The sequence below is a fragment of the Notamacropus eugenii genome, chromosome 1 (assembly GCF_028372415.1).
Source record: "Notamacropus eugenii isolate mMacEug1 chromosome 1, mMacEug1.pri_v2, whole genome shotgun sequence".
NCBI classification, from domain to species: domain Eukaryota; kingdom Metazoa; phylum Chordata; class Mammalia; order Diprotodontia; family Macropodidae; genus Notamacropus; species Notamacropus eugenii.
In genome coordinates this window covers 317,993,489-318,017,529 of record NC_092872.1, presented here as the reverse complement: position 1 = coordinate 318,017,529, position 24,041 = coordinate 317,993,489, and the positions used below count along the sequence as shown (strand labels likewise).

The following is a 24,041-nucleotide window of genomic DNA, read 5'->3' as shown; positions in this document are numbered from 1 at the left end:
ACCTCTTGCAAAAGGTCCCTGGCACCCTGGACCCAGAGAAGAGCCCAACCCTGCCTCTGTGGCGCAGCGCCAAAAGGAGCGGATCCAAGCAGGCTTCAGGGATGGAATCTCCAGCAGCTGCGCAGGGTACCTCCACCCACAGGTGACAAGTGTCCGTGAGAGGGTCTCTTTGGCAGTTCGAGAGGGGAGTGGGGTGCCCCTATAACTCAGGCCCCCTTGGGAGGCAGCAGCAGAGGCTGGAGCAGACCAGAGCTCCCCAAGCAGGCAGGGCTCCGTATCCATTGTAGAAGGTCTCTGCATGAACCCCCTGAGGGAACTGAGCCCGTGAGGCAGCCCTGCGTCAACCTGAGCACCTAAACTTAATCTCACACTGAACAGCAGCCCTGCCCCCGCCCAAAGCCCTGAGGCTGGGAAGCAGCATTTGAATCTCAGACCCCAAGCACTGGCTGGGCGGATCTGGAGGCAAGGTAGGGGTGGAAAGAAAACTCAGAAGTCAAGTCACTGGCTGGGAAAATGCCCAGAAAAGGGAAAAAAATAAAACTATAGAAGGTTACTTTCTTGGTGAACAGGCAATTCCTCCCTTCCTTTCTGATGAGGAAGAACAATGCTTACCATCAGGGAAAAACGCAGAAGTCAAGCCTTCTGTATCCCAGCCCACCCAATGGGCTCAGGCCATGGAAGAGCTCAAAAAGGATTTTGAAAATCAAGTTAGAGAGGTGAAGAAAAAACTAGGAAGAGAATTGAGTGACATGCAAGCAAAGCATGAAAAACAAGTAAACGCCCTGCTAAAGGAGACCCAAAAAAATGCTGAAGAAAATAACACCTTGAAAAATAGGCTAACTCAATTGGCAAAAGAGGTTCAAAAAGCCAATGAGGAGAAGAATGCTTTCAAAAGCAGAATTAGCCAAATGGAAAAAGAGATTCAAAAGCTCGCTGAAGAAAATAGTTCTTTCAAAATTAGAATGGAACAGATGGAGGCTAATGACTTTACGCGAAACCAAGAAATCACAAAACAAAACCAAAAGAATGAAAAAATGGAAGATAATGTGAAATATCTCATTGGAAAAACAACTGACCTGGAGAATAGATCCAGGAGAGACAATTTAAAAATTATGGGCCTACCTGAAAGCCATGATCAAGAAAAGAGTCTAGACATCATCTTTCATGAAATTATCAAGGAAAACTGCCCTGAGATTCTAGAACCAGAGGGCAAAGTAAGTATTCAAGGAATCCACAGATCACCGCCTGAAAGAGATCCAAAAAGAGAAACTCCTAGGAACATTGTGGTCAAATTCCAGAATTCCCAGGTCAAGGAGAAAATATTGCAAGCAGCTAGAAAGAAACAATTCAAGTATTGTGGAAATACAATCAGGACAACACAAGATCTAGCAGCTTCTACATTAAGGGATCTTAGGGCGTGGAATAGGATATTCCAGAAGTCAAAGGAACCAGGACTAAAACCAAGAATCACCTACCCAGCAAAACTGTGTATAATACTTCAGGGGAAAAATTGGTCTTTCAATGAAATAGAGGACTTTCAAGCATTCTTGATGAAAAGACCAGAGCTGAAAAGAAAATTTGACTTTCAGACACAAGAATGAAGAGAAGCATGAAAAAGTAAATAGCAAAGAGAAGTCATAAGGGACTTTACTAAAGTTGAACTGTTTACATTCCTACATGGAAAGACAATATTTGCAACTCTTGAAACTGTTCAGTATCCGGGTACTGGGTTGAATTACACACACACATAGAGAAAGAGTGAACAGAGTGAATTGAAGAGGATGGGATCATATCTTTAAAAAATGAAATCAAGCAGGGAGAGAGAAATATATTGGAAGGAGAAAGGGAGAAATGGAATGGGACAAATTATCTCTCATAAAAGACGCAAGCAAAAGACTTATTAGTGGAGGGATAAAGAGGGGAGGTGAGAGAAAAACATGAAGTTTACTCTCATTACATTCGACTAAAGGAAGGAATAAAATGCACACTCATTTTGGTATGAAAACCTATCTTACAATATAGGGAAGTGGGGGCTAAAGGAATAAGAAGGGTGGGGGGGATGATGGAAGGGAGGGCATGGGGAGGAGAAAGCAATTTGAGGTCAACACTCATGGGGAGGGACAGGATCAAAAGAGAGAACAGAAGTAATGGGGGACAGGGTAGGATGGAGGGAAATATAATTAGTTCTTAAACAACACTACTATTATGGAAGTCATTTGCAAAACTACATAGATTTGGCCTATATTGAATTGCTTGCCTTTCAAAGGGAAGGGGTGAGGAGGAAGGGAGGGCAGATTGGCAGACAGGGGCAATTAGAACGCTCGGAGGTTTGGGGTGGGGGGAGAGGACAAAAGGGGAGAAAATTTGGAACCCAAAATTTTGTGAAAATGAATGTTAAAAGTTAAATAAATAAATTTTTAAAAAAAGAATGCATTTAATATTTCTCCTTTTCTATTTAGGATTTTGAGGTTCCCCCCCAGTAGTATTGTTTCATTGTTTATTTCTTCTTTTAATGCACATGATTTCTGTTAGAATTTGGATGTCATACCACTTGGTGCATATATATTTAGTAATGATATTGCTTCATTTTCTATGTGACTTTTAGCAAGATGTTGTTTCCTTCCTCATCTGTTTTAATTGGATCAATTTTTACTTTTTCTTTGTCTGAGATTAGGATTACTACCCTTGTTTGTTTGCTTTTTACTTCAGGTGAAGAATAATACATTCTGTTCCAGTCTTTTACCCTTACTCTGTGTGTATCTCTCTGCTTCAGATGTGTTTCTTGTAAACAACATTTTGTAAGGTTCTTCTTTTTAATTCACTCTGCTATCAACTTCCATTTTATGGGAGAGTTCAGCTCATTCACATTCACAGTTATGATTAGTGTGTCTTTTTCTCCATCCTATTTTTCCCGTTTATACTTTTCCCTCTTTTTTCACCCTTTCCCTCCTTACCCGCATTTTGCTTCTGGCCACCATTTCCTTTAATCTGCCCTCCCTTCTATAATTCCATTTTTTTCTTTCCCTTACTACTTCGTCCTTCCCTTCTACACTTTGTTTAATCCATCCCTCCCTTTTCTTTCCCCTTTCTCCTTCTACTTCCTATAGATTATGCTATAGTTCCGTACACAACTGAATGTGTATGTTATTCCCTATTTGAAATAAATCTGATGAGTAAAGTTCAAATAATGCTCAACACCTTCTTTGTGCTTCCTCATGTTGTCTCACTTAATCTGTTCTGTATAGCCCTTTCTTGTTCCCTCAGTACAATCCCTTATTTCACTACTTTGTGAATTAATTTTTTATTAGTCTCTCAAAGTCAACTTATACTCACATCCTCTCTCTCGTTATACCCCTTCTAAATTCCCTAATATAGGTATACTTCAAAAGAGTTAAAAGTATCATATTTAGAAATGTAAATAATTTAATCTTATTACGTAATATGATTTTTTTCCTTTTTATGTTTTTATAGTCCTCTTGAGTTCTCAATTTAAAGATCAATTTTTTCTGCTTAGCTCTGTTTGTTGTTGTTCTTGTTCTTTAATCAGGAGTTATCAAAAGTCTCCTATTTCATTGAATGTCCATATTTTCCTCTGAAAAATTATATTCAATTTTGGTGGGTAGTGCTTGCAAGTAAGTTTTCCTTGCTCTGATAATGCTGACATTTGGCTACAAAATTCCTTGGAATATTCATTTTGGGATATCTTTGAGGAAGTGATGGGTGAATTTTTTCAATGATTATTTTATGTGTGGGTTCTAGGATATCAGGGACATATTCTTTGATAATTTCTTGAAAGATGCTATTCAGGATTTTTTTTTGTCATGGTTTTCCATTAGTCAAATAATTCCTAAATTACCTCTCTTGGGCCTATTTTCATTTCAGTTTTTTATCTCATGAAGTATTATATATTTTCCTCCATTTTTAATTCTTTTGATTTCTTTTGACTAATTACGAATGTGTCATAGAATCATAAGTTTCCACTGGTCCAATTCCATTTTTATACATAAATTTATGCATAAATTTATTTATTTTCAGTTTCAACATTCACTTCAACAAAATTTTTAATTACATATTTTCTCCCTATCTTTCCCCTACCCCCACCACAGGACAGTGTGTATTCTAATTTCCCTTTACCCCATCTGCCCTCCCTTCTATCACCCCACCCCACTCCCTATCCTTCTATTTTTCTGTGGCATAAGATAAATTTCTAAACACCATTGCTTATATATCTTATTTCCTAGTTGATGTAAAAACAACATCTAACATTCATTTTTAAAGCTTTGAATTCCACATTCCCTCCCTTCCCCTCTCCCCATCTACTCTCATTGAGATGGCAAATAATTTGTGTGTGGTCACGCAAACACCTCCATAACAATCATGTTCTGAAAGACTATATATCCCTCTATTTTGTACCGCTCTCCATGTATTCAATTCTTTTCTTTAACTTGTCCCTGCACCAAAGTGTTTGCTTTAGATTGCCCCTTCCCCCAATCTGTTGTCTCTTCTATTATCCCCCCTCTCATCCCTTTCTCTTATGCTTTCATGTAGGTTAAGATAAACTACCATACCACCCAACTGTATATATTGTATCCACATCTGATTAAAAGAAGCCTCACTTATTCCCTCTCATCTTCCTTTTCTTCCCCTCCATTGTAAAAGCTTTCCCTTGCCTCTTTTATTTGAGATGATTTATGATATTCTACCTCTTCTTTTCGCTTTCTCCTAGTACATTGCTCTCCACCCTTGAGTTTCTTTTTTAGATATCATCCCTTCATATTCATCTCACCCTGTGCCCCCTATCTATATGTATATAATCCTTCCAACTACCCTAATACTATGAAAAGTCTCAAGAATTACAACTATGGTCTTTCCATGTAGGAATGTAAAGAATTCAAATTTAGTAAATATCTTATTATTTCTCTTTCTTGTTTACTTTTTCATGTTTTTCTTGCTTCTTGCATTTGAAGATCAATTTTCTACTCAGCTCTGGTCTTTTCAGCAAGAATGCTTGAAAATTCTCTATTTCATTGAAAGGTCATTTTTTCCCCTTGAATACTCAGTTTTGCTGGGTAAGTGATTCTTAGTTTAACTCCTAGTTCCTTTGACCTCCCGAAGATCACATTCCAAGTCCTTTGATCCCTTAATATAGAATCTTCTTAATTTTGTGTTATCTCCATTGTGTTTCCACAATACTTGAATTGTTTCTCTCTGACTACTTGTAATATTTTCTCCTTGACATGGGGACTGTGGAATTTGACTTCAATATGCCTAGGAGTTTTCCTTTTGGGATCTATTTCAGGAAGTGATAGGTGGATTTTTTCCATTTCTATTTTACCCTCTGGTTCTAGAATATCAAGGCTCTTTTGGAAGATGGTGTCTAGGCTTTTTTTATCATGGCTTTCAGGTAGTTCAATAATTTTTAAATTATCTCTCCTGGATCCTTTTTCCAGGTCAGTTGTTTTTCTAATGAGATATTTCACATTATCTTCTATTTTTTTTTTTTATTTTTTCGGCTTTGTTTTTATAATTTATTGATTTATCAGAAAGTCATTAGCTTCCATTTGTTGCATCCTAATTTTGAAAGAATTATTTTTTTCAGTGAACTTTTGGATCCTTTCCATTTGTCCCATTCTGCATTTTAAAGACATTCTTCTCTTCGTTGGATTTCTGGGCCTCTTTTGCCATTTGGGTTACTCTAGTTTTAAAGGTGTGATTTTTTTTCTGATTTGTTGGGTCTTCTTTAGCAAGCTGTTGACTCATTTTTTTCATGATTTTATTGCACCACTGTCATTTATCTTTCCAATTTTTTCTCTCCTCCTCCTTGATTTCAAAATCCTTTTTGATCTCCTCCATGTTGTGAGACAACTTCATATTTTTCTTGGAGGATTTGGATGTAAGAGATTTGACTTTATCTTCTTCTTCTGGTTGCAAGTTTCAATCTTCCCACCCACTAACAATGTAAGATTATACTCTATTACCCAGAAAGCAGTATTCTATAGTCTGATTTTTTCTGGTTTTTTGCTCATTTTCCCAGTCAATTACTTGACTTTTCAGCTCTTCGTTAAGTGGAGGGGTTCAGAAGCAGCTGTAGTTCTGGCAGTGGCTACTGCTACTTTGAGATTTGAGCTGGGACCAAGGATGGGGCCAGACCATGCTCCCCTGTCACCTAGATCAGAGATCTTTTCAACTGACCTTCGAAGTTGTCTTTACCTTTTGTGGGTTGAGAAGTCTAAAAACCATTGTAGTTGCCAGTGACTCAGTTCTGTAATGCCTGCTTCAGGCCTTTCTATGCTGGCACAGCCCACATAGTACTGCATTCTGTTCTCAACCTGTGTGATGGACTCTTCCTTTTGGCCTTCCAGGTTATCTTGGACTCAAATTTTCCTTCACTCTGTTATTGTGTGCCTTCTGCTGCTCTAGAATTTGATTAGTGTTATTTTTACAGGTTTTTTTAGGGTTTGGGGCAGAGCTCAAATAGGTTCCTGCTTCTACTCTGCAATCTTGACTCAACCTTCTAAATGTGTGTCTTGAAAACAACATAGAATTATGATTTTTAATCTATTCTGATATCTATTTCCATTGTGTGGGGGAATTTATGCCATTATATTCACTTATTTGATTAGTATCTATGTTTTTCTCTCCATCCTATCCACACTCTCACACATTTATGAGTTTCCTCTTTCTCCCTTTCCCTCCTCACTAGAGTTTTGTTTTTGACCACCACCTCCCTCAATATGCCCTCTGTTTTATCATTATCCCTTCCTTTTCTTTCCCTTTTCCCTTACTGCTTCTTCCTTCCTTTCTAACCAACCCTCCTTTTTCTTTCCCCTTTCCCCTCCAGCTGCCTATAGGGAAAGTTAGATTTCTAACCTAACTGAGTATATTGTTCCCTCCTTTAGCCAAATCTGATGATAGCAAAGTTCAAACAATGCTCATCTCCCTCCATTCTTTCTCTCTACTGTAATATCTTCATGCCTCCTCATGTGATGTCGTTTCCCCTTTTCTGTCTCCTCCTTTTCTCTTCTCCAATTACAATCTTTTTTCGGTGCTTAATTAGGTTTTTCATCATCACATCAAGATCAACTTAAACAAACCCAATCTGTGTATGTATTTTTCTTCTATATAATGTAATAAACATACATTTCACAAGAATTGTAGCATTTTCCCACATAGGGATGTAAAAAGTTTGTCTTTGTTGAATAGCATTTTTAAAAAATGTTCTTTCCTTTTTGATTTTTACATGTTTATGCTTTTCTAGAGTCTCATATTTGAAAGTCAAATTTTCCATTGAACTCTGGTGTTTTCATCAAGAAAGTCTGGAAGTGCCTTATTTCACTGAGTCTCCATCTCCTCACCAGAAATATTATGATCAATTTTTCTGGGTAGTTGATCTTTGATTGTAATCCAAGCTCCTCTGCTTTGTGGAACATCGTATTCCAAGGCTTCCAATCTTTTATTGTAGAAGGTGTAAGGTCCTGCATAATCCTGACTACTGTTCCATGATATTTGAATTGTTTACTTCCTGTTGCTTGCAGTATTTTCTCCTCAGTATTATAATTCATGAATTTGGCTACAATATTCTTTGAAGTTTTCAATTTGGGATCTCTTTCATGAGATAATAAGTGGATTCTTTTGATCACTATTTTACCCTTTGGTTCTAGGACCTCAGGGTGATTTTCCTTGATAATTTCTACCAACTCCAAGTTTATTTTTTTCATCATGGTTCTCATGTAGACCAATAATTCTTAAATTATCTCTCCTGGACCTATTTTCCAAGTCAATTGTTTTTCCCATTAGTTATTTTACATTTTCTTTTTTTCCATTATTTCTATTTTGATTGATTGATTTTTGATGTCTCTTAATCCTTTCAAAAATATTTTGAGTATAATTTTATTGTATTGCATTCTATATGGCATATATTTAATATTTGTTTTTCTGCATTTTATTAATTTTTATGTCCTACCACAATCTTTTTATTGATATTGTGAAACCTATTGAGAATCTCCATTATGGGTGTTAGGAGGAATAAAAGCAATAAAGACACACAGATAAATAAAGGTCAGAGAGATGCATAGATAAAAAAAAAAAAACATTGATGAAAGTTAAGAGAGGAAAGAGTTCAAACTTGGGAGGAAGTCATCAGAGGTCCAGGAGTATGACAGTTGGATAAGAATACAACTTATTCTTAATGTCAATTATTTTGTTCAGTCATTTTTCAGTTGCGTTTTACTCTTCACGACCCACTTTGGCCCCATTCTTGGCAAAGATGCTAGAGTGGTTTTCCATTTCCTCCTCTAGTTAATTTTACAAATGAGGAAACTGAGTCTAAGAGGGTTAAATGACCCAGGGTCACACAGTTAGTAAGAGTCTGAGTCTAGATTTAACATCAGTTCACTTTGTCCTCTATTCACTGTGCCATTTAACTCCCGTCAGTTGTGCACTTTTACCATTCAAACCTAATGCACTTCTCTTTATTTTAGGTAAGGCCTATGCTCCTGAATTCTATTATGATACCTATAATCCTGTGTGGCAAAATAGACATCGAGTGTATTCCTATAGTCTACAGTGGACTCAAATGAATCCTGATGCCGTGGACCGCATTGTTGCCTATCGCTTGGGTATAAGGCAGGTGAGAAAATTAATTGAAATTCATATATGATGCCTATTTTCTTTATTTCCCTAACAGATTCCTTTGTAATTACTTTTCTATTCATGTTCATACTTATTAGAAATGTGTTGTTAGTTATGAAGTGCTTGGGAATCTTCAGAACTAATTATGTATTTTATAATGTAATAATGATAATGATAAATTAAAGATTTAGCTTCCTTGGTCTTATGAGAAATTTCATCTCTACTTAAAAAAGAAGAATGACATGATATTTGTTGGCAGGAAAAACTTCTTTCAAATGTGTCATTCACCTGTACAAAACATTCCTATTTATTATACAATCAGAAGTCTTACAATTTATTTATTCCAAAGACTTCGAATTGTAAAGACTTTTAAAAATCCAGTTGTTTATTCATAAATACTTCAGAAAATCAACTTTAAAGGTCTGACATTAGTATATTTGTCTAACCATTTGTAGCTAATTACATTAGTAAAATCACACATTTTCAAAATTTAAGCTATATTCTACTTTAAAAAAATCTCACCTTGAGTTTAACCCCAAGCTTCCTGCTCACTGTACCAAAATCATAGAATCTCCAAGTTGCACGTTTGTCTTAAAAGTCACCTAACTCTACCTTATATTCAGTAAAGAAATATTTCCTACTTTAACCCTATTAGATGCTCATTTAATCTCTGACTGACCATTCTAGTAACAAGAAACAACACTCTTCAAAGTGTCCCATTCTATTTTACCCGTAGATATAATTTTAAGGAAATTTGCAATTATATTGAGGCTTAACTTAAATGCATCTATATGTTGTCTGTCTTGATCAGTGAAGATTGCCTATTCTTTTTTTTCCCATAGGCAGCACCTGAATAATTTTTTAGAGATCTTTTTCTTTAGAATTGCAAGAACCAGATCACTTCATCCAATGCTCCATATTACTTGTGGTCTAGATAGAGGAAATCACTTGTTTAAACTAAAAAGTAATAATAGAACAAGTATCTGAACCACTATCTTCTAGACGAAAATTCAGGACTCTTATTTAAAGACAGGCATCAGGTCTACTTTAAATCACTGTGAGCTATAGGAATATTTATCACAGTTACCTAATATCCCTTTTTTGAGAGGATAGATGCAAAATAATATTCAAATTGATCTGTGATCTCAGTCCCTTCAATTATGCAGAGCACAAGCAACCTATGTCTACTGATACTTATGCTAGTCTTATTCTTGTTCCCCACATGGGGTGTCCACTAATGTGTGTGAAGGCTTTCTTCCTTCCTTTCTTCTTTGAGAAGTTATAGTAATAACTATCGCAGGTTTCTAAAAGTATTTTATGCTTCACAAAATCTTCCCTCACAATTGTTCTGAGATGAGTAGTAAAAACCCAAATCACAGAGATCTGTCTTCTTTTATCAGTTAACAGTAGTTCCTGGGCCTCCAAACAGTAGATATATGCTGTCCTTGTTATTCTTGCTACAAAAAATACCAAACTTCTTATTTGGAAGGATTAGCATTTTTTAAGCCTCACTGGATTTCAGTTTTCTGTTGCACAAATATTGTGTATAATTTTTGCTTTGAAATTGAAATGTAACTAGTTCATCCATTTCTTTTCATGTTGGTTGATTTTTCCTTGGCTTCTGGGGCTCCTTGGTTTGTGTGTGTGTGTGTATGTGTGTGTGTGTGTGTGTGACTGAAATATTTGATTTCCTAACATAATTACTTCAGGTGCTTCCCTTGAAAAAATAATTTTGATCATGATCTTCTAGTTTGCTGATAATCTATATTATAACTCAGCTTTGACTGTTACTGATTTCTAATGCTTTTTTTCTCATTGTAAATGGATCATAGGTTTTAAAAAGGACTAAAAAAGAAGATCAGAACTCAAAGTTTCATGAATCAGACAGTTGGTAGTACTCATAGTCATGTAACATTTGACTCCATAGCACCATGTGCATAAAAAGAAACGGTAGTTCACGTGCGCTGTGTATAGGAGTACCCACATTGAAGGTTCATATTTCTGGGGTCACTGTCTTTGTTGTTCTTCCACAGATTCACAGGGCCTTAGCGGGAAGAGAACCTTAGGGGTAATCAATTAGCAAGTGGTCTAAAGTACAACTTCTTCTTATCCCTCTCCAACTTCACATTTGCCAACTTCTAGGGAATTGTGATTAGAAAAATTTACTAAACTTGTATGTCTAAACCTAAATATACATAGATGAACCAGGTATTGAGCACATAGGAATTTCCTAATACATAGAAGGTTTAAACATGGAGTTACTTTGTAATCTTAGAGTCTTGTAATAAGCTAATGGAGTTTCTTCAATCATGACTCTTGGACTCACATTTTTGTCTTGGTACTAAAAAGTTGCCTTTTTTTGGGATCCTGAAGGTTGGTGGGGTGACTAATCCAAAAGCCTGTTAAGATAACCACTTTTGGGATGGTCTTATTGTATTTTCATAGACTGTTTTAAAGTCATTATTCACTGTTTGGTGGTAGAACTGACAACAATAATAGGAGCCATTGCGATCAAATAATGGGTGTCATGGTGACTGGCTAGTAAAAACAATAGTTGTCAGTTCTAAAGATATTATCATCTGTGGCTATCAAACAGGATCTGTTAGAATCAACAAGAGGGTCTCAAGGTCACTAGGAAGTATAATGAACAAGTTAAGTTCCTCTCTTTCCTCCCCATTATTTCTTAGTCTTGTTTTCAGCCTACTGAATGACAATTTTTTTCTTCTGAAACCAACAATTTGTTTCCTATACCTCCAGCTAGGATAACTTTGGACACCCATTTATCATGACCTTGGATTTCTATGTAAAACATTCCCATCTAATTGCAATGTGAAATAAAGAAGTAAATGAGGGAGTCAATAGAACTCTCATATTACTTTGCCAAGAAACGCCTTCTATGTGGGCATAACAAAACAGAGGGAAGAAAGTTGTCTCTTTCTATCCCCAAGAGAATGAAAAATGAGGTTATAATCTGTGCTTCCGTGACTTCCTACCACAATGAGGCACACTGAGAAAAAAGGTACCCCCACCTCAACCTCAATTTCAGCTCAATTTTTGAGAAACAGTTGTGAGTAAAATATCATTTACAGTCAAAGTAAGTTACAATAACTTCCAATCCCTCATGTCCAACCTTTTATAAATGTGGATTTAGAAGATGGACTGGGGAAGACCCCTGAAAGGACACAGTGGAGTTTAAGGTGAAGACTGTATGAGGAAGTCAATCTAACCATACCCCCCCACACTGCCTTTTGGAAAGGAGAATCTTTGAGTTGGAACCTTTAATTGTTTCTTCCATTGTTCAATTGTCCCATCTCCCTGATCTTTCAGAACTGGATAAAGGTGGTACAAATCAGAGTACCATTATCAGTAGAGATGTAATCTGGATATCCAAACCTCCAACAGATGTGAGGCTCAGGGTTTATGGACAGTGTCTTGCCCTCACTCTTTCTTATGAGACTAAGAGCTACTCAGTACAGAGTTGAGGTGATTGTAGGAGTAAAGGTACAATTCTGAAAAATCTTTCAGTTTTGTCATCAAACTAGAAATGAATTATCAAACGCTATAAAGCTAAACATAGCCCCCTTTAGGATTCACATCAATAATCTCAGAGACCTATGAACATATACAGTCTTTAACACATGTTTCCAAAATCTTGGGCATAAAAAGGTCCCAACAACATAGTCTGTTTAATTGTCTCTTAGAGCTATTCAAAGACCTACTGATATTTATATTAAAAATTATTTGCTTTAGAACTTAAGAAATGAAACAAGCATTTCCATGACTTAGAATAGAAAAAAAATACTGTACATGAAACTTCAAATCTGTTATGCACAATTTGCTATTTTTAAAAATATAATAGAGTTAAGCAAATTTACTTTTCTTGCCCCCCCATCTCAGCTTACAGATAGCTATCATTAGACAAAATATATGTATTTATGTATATACTTCTATATGTGTGTGTAAACATTCTGTACACATTTGTTTTTATCACTTCTTCCTCTAGATGCAGATAGTATCTTCCTTCATATGTTCTTTGTAGTTCATTTGGGTATTTATAATAGCCAAAATGACTTAGTCAATAAAATTATTGTTAAAACAATATTGCTGTTACCATATTCAACATTTCCTTGGTTCTGCTTATTTCACTCTTTGTTATTTTGTGCAAGGCTATCCATGTTTTTCTAAGATCATGGTGTTGATCATTTCTAATAGCACTGTAGTATTCCATAAGAATCATATAATGCAACATTTTTCAGATATTCCCCAATTGAAGAGGATCCCAGCAATTTCTAGTTCTTTGCCACCACAAAGAGAGCTGCTATAAATATTTTAGAACATTTTCTTTTCCTTTTTCCCTAATCATTTTGGGAAACAAAGGTAGTAGTAACATTGTTGGGTCAAAGGATATAGGCAGTTTAATAATTCTTTGAGGCGTAATTACAGATTGCTCTCCAAAATGGTTGGATCAGTTCAGAGATCTATCAACAGTGAATTAGAGTACCATTTTTTTCACATCCTCTCCATCATTTTTGCTTTCCCTTTCAATCATTTTAGACAATCTGAAAGGTATAAAGTGATACCTCAAAGTTGTTTTAATTTGCATTTCTCTATTTAATAATAATTTCCAGCATTTTTTCATGAGTATAAATTGGTTTGATTTATTCATTGGAAAAATGCCCGATCATATCCTTTGATCATTTATCAATTGGGGAGTAATATATTCTTATAGATTTTACAAAGTTCTTTAAATATTTAAGATAGGACACTTTTTTTCTGAGAATCTATCTATAAAACTTTTCCCCAGTTTTCTGTTTTCTTTATTATCTTGGTTACATTTGTTTTATTTTTGCAAACACTTTTTAATTTAATACAATCAAAATTATCTATTTTACACCTCATCATGCTCTTTATCTTTTGTTTATTCATAGATTGTTCACCTATCCATAAGTCTGATAGATAACATATTCCATGTTTATCAGATTTTCTTGTTATTTCTCTCTATTTAGCTAAGTTTTGAAAATTTATTACTTAGTTTTAGTTTTTAACAGACACATAGGATTTTGAGTTCCAAATTTTCTCCCCGTATCTCCCCTCTGCCCATCCCAAGGCAGCATGCATTCTGATTACCACTTCCCCCAATGTGCCCTTGCTTCTATCACACCACCTCCCTTCTCTTAACCCCATTCCTTCTATTTTCTTGTGGGGCAAACTAGATTTCTATACCGTGTTGCCTCTATATCTTTTTTCCACATTTGCATGTAAAAACAATTTTTAACATTCATTTTTAAAACTTTGAGTTCCAACTTCTCTTCATTTGTCCCTCCCCACGCATTCCCATTGAGAAGGCAATCAATTCAACATAGGTTGCAAATGCTTAGTTGTGGAAATCACTTCCATAACCATCATGTTGTGAAAGACTATATTTCCCTCCATCCTATCCTGCTCTACATTTATTCTCTTGTTTTATTTACCCTATCCCTCCTCAAAAGTATTTATTTCTAATTACCCTCTCTTCCCATTTGCCCTCCCTTCTATTGTTCCCCATTACCCTGTTATCCCATTCCCCCCCCACTTTACTATAGTGTAAGATAGATTTTCATACCAAATGGAGTGTGCATGTTATTCCCTCCTTAAGCCAACTACGATGAGAGTAAGATTCACTCTTTCCCTCTCACCTCGCCCCTCTTCTCTTTCATTACAAATGCTTTTCCTTGCCTGTTTTATGTGAGATGATTTGCCCCATTCTATTTCTCCCTTTATTCTCCAAATATATTCTTCTCTCACCCCTTAATTTTATATTTTTAGATATCATCCCTATCAATTCAACTCACCCTATATTCTCTTTCTATATGTATATAATTTCTCCAACTGCCCTAATGCTGAGAAAAGGCTCAAGAGTTACAAATATGATCTTTCCATGTAAGAACGTAATCAGTTCAACTTTAGTAAGTCCCTTTATGATTTCTCTTTCCTGTTTACCTTGTCATGCTTCTCTTCATGGATGTGTTTGAAAGTCAAATTTTCTATTCAACCAACTCTGGTCCTTTCAATAAGAATTGTTTCAAGTCCTCTATTTCATTGAATGACCATTTTCCCCCTGAGGTATTATACTCAGTTTTGCTGAGTAGGTTATTCGTTGTTTTAATCCTAGCTCCTCTGACCTCTAGAATATCATATTCCAAGCCCTCTGATACCCTAATGTAGAAGCTGCTAGATCTTGTCTTATCTTTATTGTGTTTCCACAATACTTGAGTTGTTTCTTTCTGGTTACTTGCAGTATTTTCTCCGTGACCTGGGAGCTCTGGAATTAGGCTACAATATTGCTAGGAGTTTTCCTTTTGGGATCTCTTTCAGGAGGTGATCTGTGGATTCTTTCTTTCTTTATTTTACTTTCTTGTTCTAGAACATCAGGACAGTGTTTCTTGATAATTTCTTGAAAGATGATGTCTAAATTCTTTTTTTGATCATGGCTTTCTGGTAGTCCAATAATTTTAAAATTATCTTTCCTGGATCTATTTTCCAGACCAGTTGTTTTTAGAATGTGATATTTCACCTTGTCTGCTATTTTTTCATTCTTTTGGATTTATTTTGTCATTTTTTGATGTTTCATAAAGTCATTAGCTTCCATCTGCTCCATTCTAATCTTTACTTTATATCCTTTCACTTTGCTAAAATTATCGTTTCTACTAACTTTGTAAATGAGTCTTTAAGATTTTCTAAGCATATCCTCATAATATCTTCAAAAAGAGTTTTATTACCATATTTCCTACTTTGATTCCTATTTCTTTTTCTTATTGCTATTGCTAGAATTACCAATATAATATCGAATAACACTGGTAACAGTGGCCATCCTTGTTTCAAACCTGTTCTTACTGTAAAATCTTCTAGCTTATCCCCATTAAAAATAATGCATGCTGATGCTTTTAGGGAAATACTTTTTATCAATTTAAGGAAAAATCCATTTCTACCAATACTTTCAAGTTTTAATTGAAATGAGTTTTGTACTTTGTCTAAAAGTTTATTTTTGCATCTAGTTATAAAATTGTATGATTTTATTTTGCTTTTAGAATTGATATTATCAGTTATGCAAATAGTTTTCCTTACATTAATTCATACCTGCTTTCCTGGTATACATCTATCTTGGTCATAATGTATGTGTTTTGAAATATGTTGTTGTAATCTTTTAGCTAGTATTTTTCTTAGGATTTTTTCATCCATATTCATTAATGACATTGGTCTATAATCTTTCTGTTTTTAGTATTCCTGGTTTAGGTAATGGTGTCATATTTATTTTTAAAAAGGAGCTTGGTAAGATCCCTTATTTGCCTATTATTACAAATATTTTAATATTCAAATATGTGATCTTTAAATGTTTGATAAAATTCACTTGTAAGTTTTCTGGTCCTGGTGCCCGTTTTCTTAGCAAGATCGTTCCCCACCCCCCCTAAAATATATCTATTTAGATATTCCATTTCCTCTTCTGCTAATATGGGCAATTCATATTTTTGTAAATGTTCATCTATTGTACTTAAATTTCTAAATTAAGTGGCATATTATTGAGCAAAATAACTCCTTAAAATTACTGCTATTTGATCTTTGTTAGTGACATATTCACCCTTTTCTTTTATAATATACTGGTGTTTGGGTTTCCTTCTCTCTCTCTTTTTAATCAAAATAACCAATTAGATTTTCATCTAATTCATTGGTGGTCTTTTTTTTAATAAAACTAACTCTTAATTTTATTTATTAGTTCAATGTTTTTGTACTCAGTTTTATTAACCTCATTTTTAATTTTTAGAATTTCTAATTTAGTGCTTATTTGAGGATTTTCAGTGTTTTCTTTGCCTTTTAAAAAATTATATACCCAATTCATTGGTTTGTTCTTTTCCTATTTTTTTATTGATTTAGAGATACAAGTTTAAATTTAAAATTTAGAGATACAAATAAAAAGACCTGTTGTTCTTTGAAAAAAAAAATGACCATTTCACCAAGGTTAAGTAGAGCAATATCCTACTACCATTAATCAAATAGTTCTACTAATAATTTCCTGGTTTCTTTATGGGGGAGGCCATGTCTAACAGTTTGTCCTTTATATACCATGGTATTTCCCATTGAGTCCAAGCCCATTGTTCCCACAGGAGCTTACCTCTGTCAGTGGGAACTTGTGTTTTTTCAGGGTATATCTCCCTGTCACATTTTTTTCAACATTTATTTAGGAGAGCAATCTTTGTTTGTTGTACAATTTGTTCTGTTTGAGTGAATAAAACAATGTATTGTATATAATGTAGGGATGTAACTTCAAGAAACAAGGAGAACTTGGGCACCTCCTAATTTCTCACAGAACTACACTATTTTGGGTTTTCTTTGACTGAGATATCCACCATGTCCTGGGAAGCTGACTACTTTGATAACTTCATAGTAATATCATAACCTGATAAATTCCAAAATCTGATCAAATTTGTTACTCTACCTTATCACTATCCTCTACTTCTGTACTTAAAGGGAGGGGTAATGAACTCCAAAGGAATTTCTGCTTAGACATCAATTCGTTTCCTATCTAGCTGCACTCTTTGGGACTTTTCCTTGGGTATCTATCCCTTCCCCTAACTTTCTTTGTCTTCCCCAATTAGATACTAAGTTTCTTAAGTTTACAAACTATCTTTTCTTTTCCATATTTGTAAGCTCATGGCTTATCACACTTCATGGAATAGAGTAGGCACCTAATAAATGTTTTCCCATTATTCATTTTGCAGTTTCTGGATTTGCCCATCACTTTCATGAAACCAGTTTTAGTGTTTACAAGTGTTTTGACCCAGATGAGCAGATGCAGTGCTGTACATTAAATCTCTGAAAGCTGCCTCCTTCTTTTCTGTTCCATTGTTGCCAATCGTGCATTGGTTTTGGTTCAACTTTCCTTCCAAGTTAGCAACAAACTGTTCATGCTCAAAGAAGAGCTCCAATTTTCCTACATTAATTCTTCTGGTAGTAATTTTGCCTTGGGGGTGGCACTTTTGATTAATGAGAATATTTAGCTTGGAAAGGATAAATCTTTGATCATTCCAGCACTCTGCACCACACATTGCCTTTGTCACTCTCACATCTTGTCTGCTTTTTTTCTTCAAAATCACATAGTCTATTAGGTGCCAATGTTTGCTCAGAGGTGCATCCATGAAATTTTATTGCATTTAGGTAAAATGAAAACAGTGTTGGTGATCAGAAGGTCATGAGATGCACAGGTCTTCAGCAGTAAATGACCATTGCTGTTGCTGTTTCTAACTCCATTCCTCCCTAGGACTCCCTGCCAAGTCTGGTAGTCTGAGTCTATTCTAAGATTAAAGTCACCCACAATTATAAGCTCCTCTTCTTTTGGCACATTGATAATAAGGGTCTTTAGGTATTCATAAAATTTTTCTTTAACTTCATCAGGGTTCGTCATGGTTCATCACCATGATGATGGTGGCATGGCGTTTTCCTGTAAGTGCAGTCACATTGTCATGAGCCTGTCATTCACTCCTTTTGGCAGACATTTTAGCTTGCTGACTACATTTGCTTTGATTGCAAAATCTATGTCGGCTTCACAGCACTCCACTTCATTGCAGCCTCTCCCAGCAGGATAGTTCATCAGTCTCTAAGAAGATAACATTTAATTCCATCAAAAATAAAGTACAAACAAAGTTTGGAGGAATGCAGGATTCATGACTCAGTAAGAAGGCAGATGAAATTCAGTTATATGCTGAGGGCAACCATCCAAAGTGCTTTTATGATTCTATGAAATCTATTTATGGACCAAAAATCTATGGTGCATTACAACTACTCAGTACTGGTGGAGGCACATTGATTAGTGATAGGGACATGATCCAAGAGAGATGGGCTGAACACTTCCATAGTGTTCTCAAAAGATCATTATGGGGCGGCAGAGCCAAGATGGCGGAGTGAAAGCAATGACTCACCTAAGCTCCTGGACAAATTCCTCTGGATACCTCTGAAAGGAGAATCTGACAAAACGTTGGAGGTGCGGAATCCAGTGGGTGACAGACTTTGACGGATTCGGAGCCCAGGTTAGACTGGAAGGTCCACGGGAAGGATCTGTTCCGTGGGGGTGAGCCCCCAGCGCACAGCGCAGCGTGGTCAGCGTAGCAGGGCGGAAGGGACCTGAGAAGCCCGAGAGTGGCAGACAAAACCAGCGGAGCAGGAGACAAGCCAAACCGAGCTGGTGAGAGCCGCTGAGCGCCAGATATCAGCGCAGCAGCCCTTCAAACCTTCAGCCTGAAGACTAAACTTCAGTAAGTCACCTACTTGAACTTCTGGGAGACAGGATGGCGGAGTGATCGGTAAATGCTCTCCCCTCCCCCCTGATGACCGTGAAAGAACCATAAAATATTTCCCCAGAAAAATCCTGGATCAGCGGGAACAGCAGAAGGGGTCAAATAGTCTCATAACAATAGAGGCTAGGAAAATAGCAAAGGGGGATTCTTCCTACTGTGGCGGAGGCAATCCGGAAGGACAGAGGACCCAGGGCAGAGAAAATTCACACTGAGACCCAGGCAAGCCTCAGCGCTGGGACACGAGCCCCAGGAGGGGTGGGAACACGCATTAGCATCTAGGCGTGCCTCAGCCCTCCAGGGGAAAAGGGAAGACAATAGGGAAGCTGGGATCACCATCCCCTGACCTTGCCTTTGCTTCAGGTCAGCTGAGGAGATCTCCTGTGACCAGACCACTCCTCCCACACACCTAACAAGCTAACCCCAGGGTTGATCTGGGAAACAAAAAATAAAAACCTGCTTTTAGCTTCTTCACACATCAGCTCAACACAAAGTTCTGTACCTTCTGACTGAAAAAACCAGAAGCTACAACACTCAGCCAACATCATGAATCGGAAAAAGCAGACGAAAAGTGAAAAAACCATAGAATCTTTCTATGGGGATAAGGACCAAAACACAAACACCAAAGAGGTCAGAGCTGAGACTGTACTTCCATCTGAAACTTCAGAAGGGACTATGAATTTCTCACAAGCACAACTAGCTTTCCTGGAACAGCTGAAGAAGGAAATAAAAGAAAAACTGGCCAATGATTTTAAAATTATAAAAAAAGAATTCACTGATGAGAACATCACTCTGAAAAGGAAAATTGAACAATTGAAAAGGAAGTTCAAAAATTAACTGGAGAAAATAATTCCCTAAAAGGAAGAGTTAATCAAACGGAAAGGGAAACCCAAAGCCTAATTGGGAAAATTGATCAAATGGAAAAGGAAACACAAAACCTAACTGGGAGAATTGGTCGAATGGAAAAAGAAGTACAAAAATTAAATGGAGAAAATAGCTCCTCAAAGGGAAAAATTGGTCAGATGGAAAAGGAGATGCAAAAGTTAACTGAAGAAAACAATACGATGAAGATTAGAATTGGGCAAGTAGAAACTAATGACTCAATGAGGCAACAAGAATCAGTCAAACAAAATCTAAAGAATGAAAAGATAGAAGAAAATGTACAATATTTAATTGGGAAAACAACTGACCTGGAAAATAGATCCAGGAGAGAAAATTTAAGAATTATTGGCCTGCCAGAAACCCATGATGAAGAAAAGAGTCTGGACAATATCTTCCAGGAAATCATCAAGGAAAACTGCCCAGAAGTACTAGACTCAGAGGGCAAAATAGTCATCGAAAGAATCCACCGTTCCCCTCCCAAACTCAAAACCCCAAGAAATATCGTTGCCAAATTCCAGAGCTATCAAGTGAAGGAGAAAATACTACAAGCAGCCAGAAAGAAACAATTCAAATATCAAGGACATACAGTCAAGATCACACAGGACCTTGCGGCTTCTACATTAAAAGATCGAAAGAATTGGAACTCAATATTCCATAAGGCAAAGGAGTTGGGACTTCAACCAAGGATCAACTATCCAGCAAAGTTCAGCATAACATTTCAGGCAAGGAGAAAGTCATTCAACGAAATAAGGGATTTCCAGAGCTTCCTGACCAAAACACCAGAACTCAATAGACAATTTGATCTTCAAATGAAGGTCTCAAGAGAATCATAAAAAGGTAAACAGGGGGGAAAAACAAAAACAAAAACTTCCTACTCAATTAGGGCAAACTGTTTACCTCCCTATGAGTGAAGATGATACCTGTTAATCTTGAGAACTGTGCAGCTATTACGATAAAAGGGATATACATAGAGGGAACGGGTATAAAGTAAATGATGTCATGTCAAAAATATGATTTAAGTATGAGAAGGGATTGTAATAGGAGGTGTGAAAAGGAGGAAGCAGAAAATGGCAAATTACATCACAGGAAGAAGTACAAAACTATAGTAGAGGGAAGGAGGGGAGGGAGATGAGCATTGTTTGAGAGGTACTCTCATCTGATTTGTTTAAAGGAGGGAACAATAATCTTAAGTAGATAATCCTAACTAGCTCTATAGGTAGTAGGAGGGGAAGGGGGAAGAAAGGGGAGGGAGGCTAAAAGGGAGGGAAGAAGCAATAAGAGTAAAGGGGAGTAAAAGGGAGGGGGGCTAAAAGAAGGAGGGGAAGGCTGCAGGAGGAGGGGGAGAAAAGTGAATACTATTGAGGAGGGGAAGGGAGACGGGAGAGCTAAAAGCACAAATGGTGGGAAAGAGGTTGGAGGGAAATACACAGATTGTAATCATAACTGTGAATGTGAATGGAATGAACTCTCCCATAAAACGGAGACGGATAGCAGAATGGATTAAAAGCCATAATCCAACAATGTGCTGCTTACAAGAAACACATTTGAAACGGGGGGAGGAGGGGTACACATAGGATAAAGGTCAAAGGATGGAGCAGAATATATTGTGCTTCAGCTCATGTAAGAAAGGCAGGAGTAGCAATCCTAATCTCAGACAAAGCGAAAGCAGAAATAGATCTAATCAAAAGGGATAAGGATGGAAACTATATCCTGCTAAAAGGCACCATAGACAATATCATTACTAAACATGTATGCTCCAAGTGGTATAGCATCCAGATTCTTAGAGGAGAGGTTGGGGGAGTTGAAGGAAGAAATTGACAGCAAAACTATACTAGTGGGGGACCTCAACCTCCCCCTCTCTGAACTCGATAAATCTAACCTCAAAATAAACAAGAAAGAGGTTAAGGAGGTAAATAAAACTCTGGGTAAGGTAGATATGATATATCTTTGGAGAAAATTAAATGGGAATAGAAAGGAATATACCTTTTTCTCAGCGGTACATGGAACATTTATGAAAATTGACCATGTACTAGGACATAAAAATCTCACAATCCAGTGCAGAAAGGTAGAGATAATCAATTCATCCTTCTCAGATCATAATGCATTAAAAATTACATGTAATAAAAGACCATGGAAAGATAAACCAAAAATCAATTGGAAACTAAATAATCTAATTCTAAAGAAGGGTTGGGTTAAAGAAGAAATCATAGAAACAATCAACAATTTCATTCAAGAGAATGACAATAGTGAGACAACATACCAAATCTTATGGGATACTGCAAAAGCAGTTATTAGGGGAAGTTTTATATCTTTGAATGCTTACATAAATAAAATAGAGAAAGAGGAGATCAATGACTTGGGCTTGCAGTTGAAAAAGCTAGAAAAAGAACAAATTGAAAATCCCCAAGTAAATACCAAATTAGAAATACTGAAAACCAAAGGAGAGATGAATAAAATTGAAATTAAGAAAACTATTGAATTAATAAATAAAACCAATAGTTGGTTTTATGAAAAAACTAATAAAATTGATACACCTTTGGTCAATCTGATTAAAAAAAAGAAAGAAGAAAATCAAATTACTAATATTAAAAATGAAAGGGGTGAACTCACCTCCAATGAGGAGGAAATTAAAACAATAATTAGAAACTGCTTTGCCCAACTTTATGCCCACAGATTCGATAATCTAAACGAGATGGATGAATATTTTAAAAATACAAATTGCCCAGATTAACAGAAGAGGAAGTTGAATACTTAAACAACCCCATCTCAGAAAAAGAAATTGAACAAGCCATCAATGAACTCCCTAGGAACAAATCTCCAGGGCCAGATGGATTCACATGTGAATTCTATCAAACATTTAAAGAACAGTTAATTCCAATACTATATAGACTATTTTTGAAAATTGGGGAAGAAGGAGTCCTCCCAAATTCTTTCTATGATACAAATATGGTTTTGATACCCAAACCAGGAAGGGACAAAACCGAGAAAGAAAATTATAGACTAATTTCCCTAATGAATATAGATGCAAAAATTTTAAGTAAGATTTTAGCAAAACGAATACAGCATCTTATCACGAGATTAATACATTATGATCAGGTAGGATTCACACCAGGCTTACAGGGCTGGTTCAATATTAGGAAAACTATTAGCATTATTGATCACATCAACAACAAAGCTAACAAAAACCACATGATTGTCTCAATAGGTGCAGAAAAAGCTTTTGACAAAATACAACATCCATTCCTACTAGAAACACTGGAGAACATAGGAATAAAGGGAACTTTCCATAAAATAATAAGCAGTATCTATCTAAAACCTTCAGCAAGCATTATATGCAATGGGGATAAGCTAGATGCATTCCCAACAAGATCAGGGGTGAAACAAGGATGTCCATTATCACCACTATTATTCAATATGGTACTAGAAATGTTAGCTGTAGCAATTAGACAAGATAAAGATATTGAAGGAATAAGAATAGCCAAAGAAGAAACTAAGTTATCACTCTTTGCAGATGATATGATGATCTACTTAGAGAATCCCAGAGATTCAAGTAAAAAATTACTTGAAATAATAAACAACTTTGGCAAAGTTGCAGGTTACAAAATAAACCCACACAAATCTTCTGCATTCCTATATATTAGCAACAAAGTCCAACAGCAAGAGATAGAAAGAGAAATCCCATTTAAAGCTAGGGTAGACAGTATAAAATACTTAGGAGTTTACCTGCCAAAACAAACCCAGGGATTATATGAACACAGTTACAAGACACTTTTTGCACAAATAAAGTCAGATTTAAGTAAGTGGGAAAACATTAGTTGCTCATGGGTAGGCCGTGCTAATATAATAAAAATGACAATTCTACCTAAATTAATTTACTTATTTAGTGCCATACCAATTAAACTATCAGACAATTATTTTCTAGAGCTGGATAAAATCATATCGAAATTCGTTTGGAAAAACAAAAGGTCCAGAATATCAAAGGGACTAATGAAAAGAAATGCTTGGGAAGGTGGCCTAGTGCTACCAGACCTCAAACTGTACTATAAAGCAGCAATTATCAAAACCACTTGGTATTGGCTAAGAAACAGAGAGGTAGACAAGTGGAATAGACTTGGCACTCAAGACGCAGTAGGCAAGGAATATAGCAACCTTCTGTTTGATAAACCCAAGGACCCCAGGTCTGGGATAAGAACTCACTGTTTGACA

The 24,041-nt window shown here is 36.2% G+C and overlaps 1 protein-coding gene across 2 annotated transcripts in view; it reads left to right on the top strand.

The window, feature by feature from the left end:
* Positions 1–24,041, top strand: part of MDGA2 (MAM domain containing glycosylphosphatidylinositol anchor 2) — a 904,469-nt gene that overhangs the window by 698,572 nt on the left and 181,856 nt on the right. For both annotated transcript variants that reach the window (XM_072629633.1, XM_072629632.1), the window contains one exon: positions 8,481–8,629. In XM_072629633.1, coding sequence (XP_072485734.1) covers positions 8,481–8,629 — 149 coding nt within the window. The remainder of the gene's footprint in view (positions 1–8,480; positions 8,630–24,041) is intronic.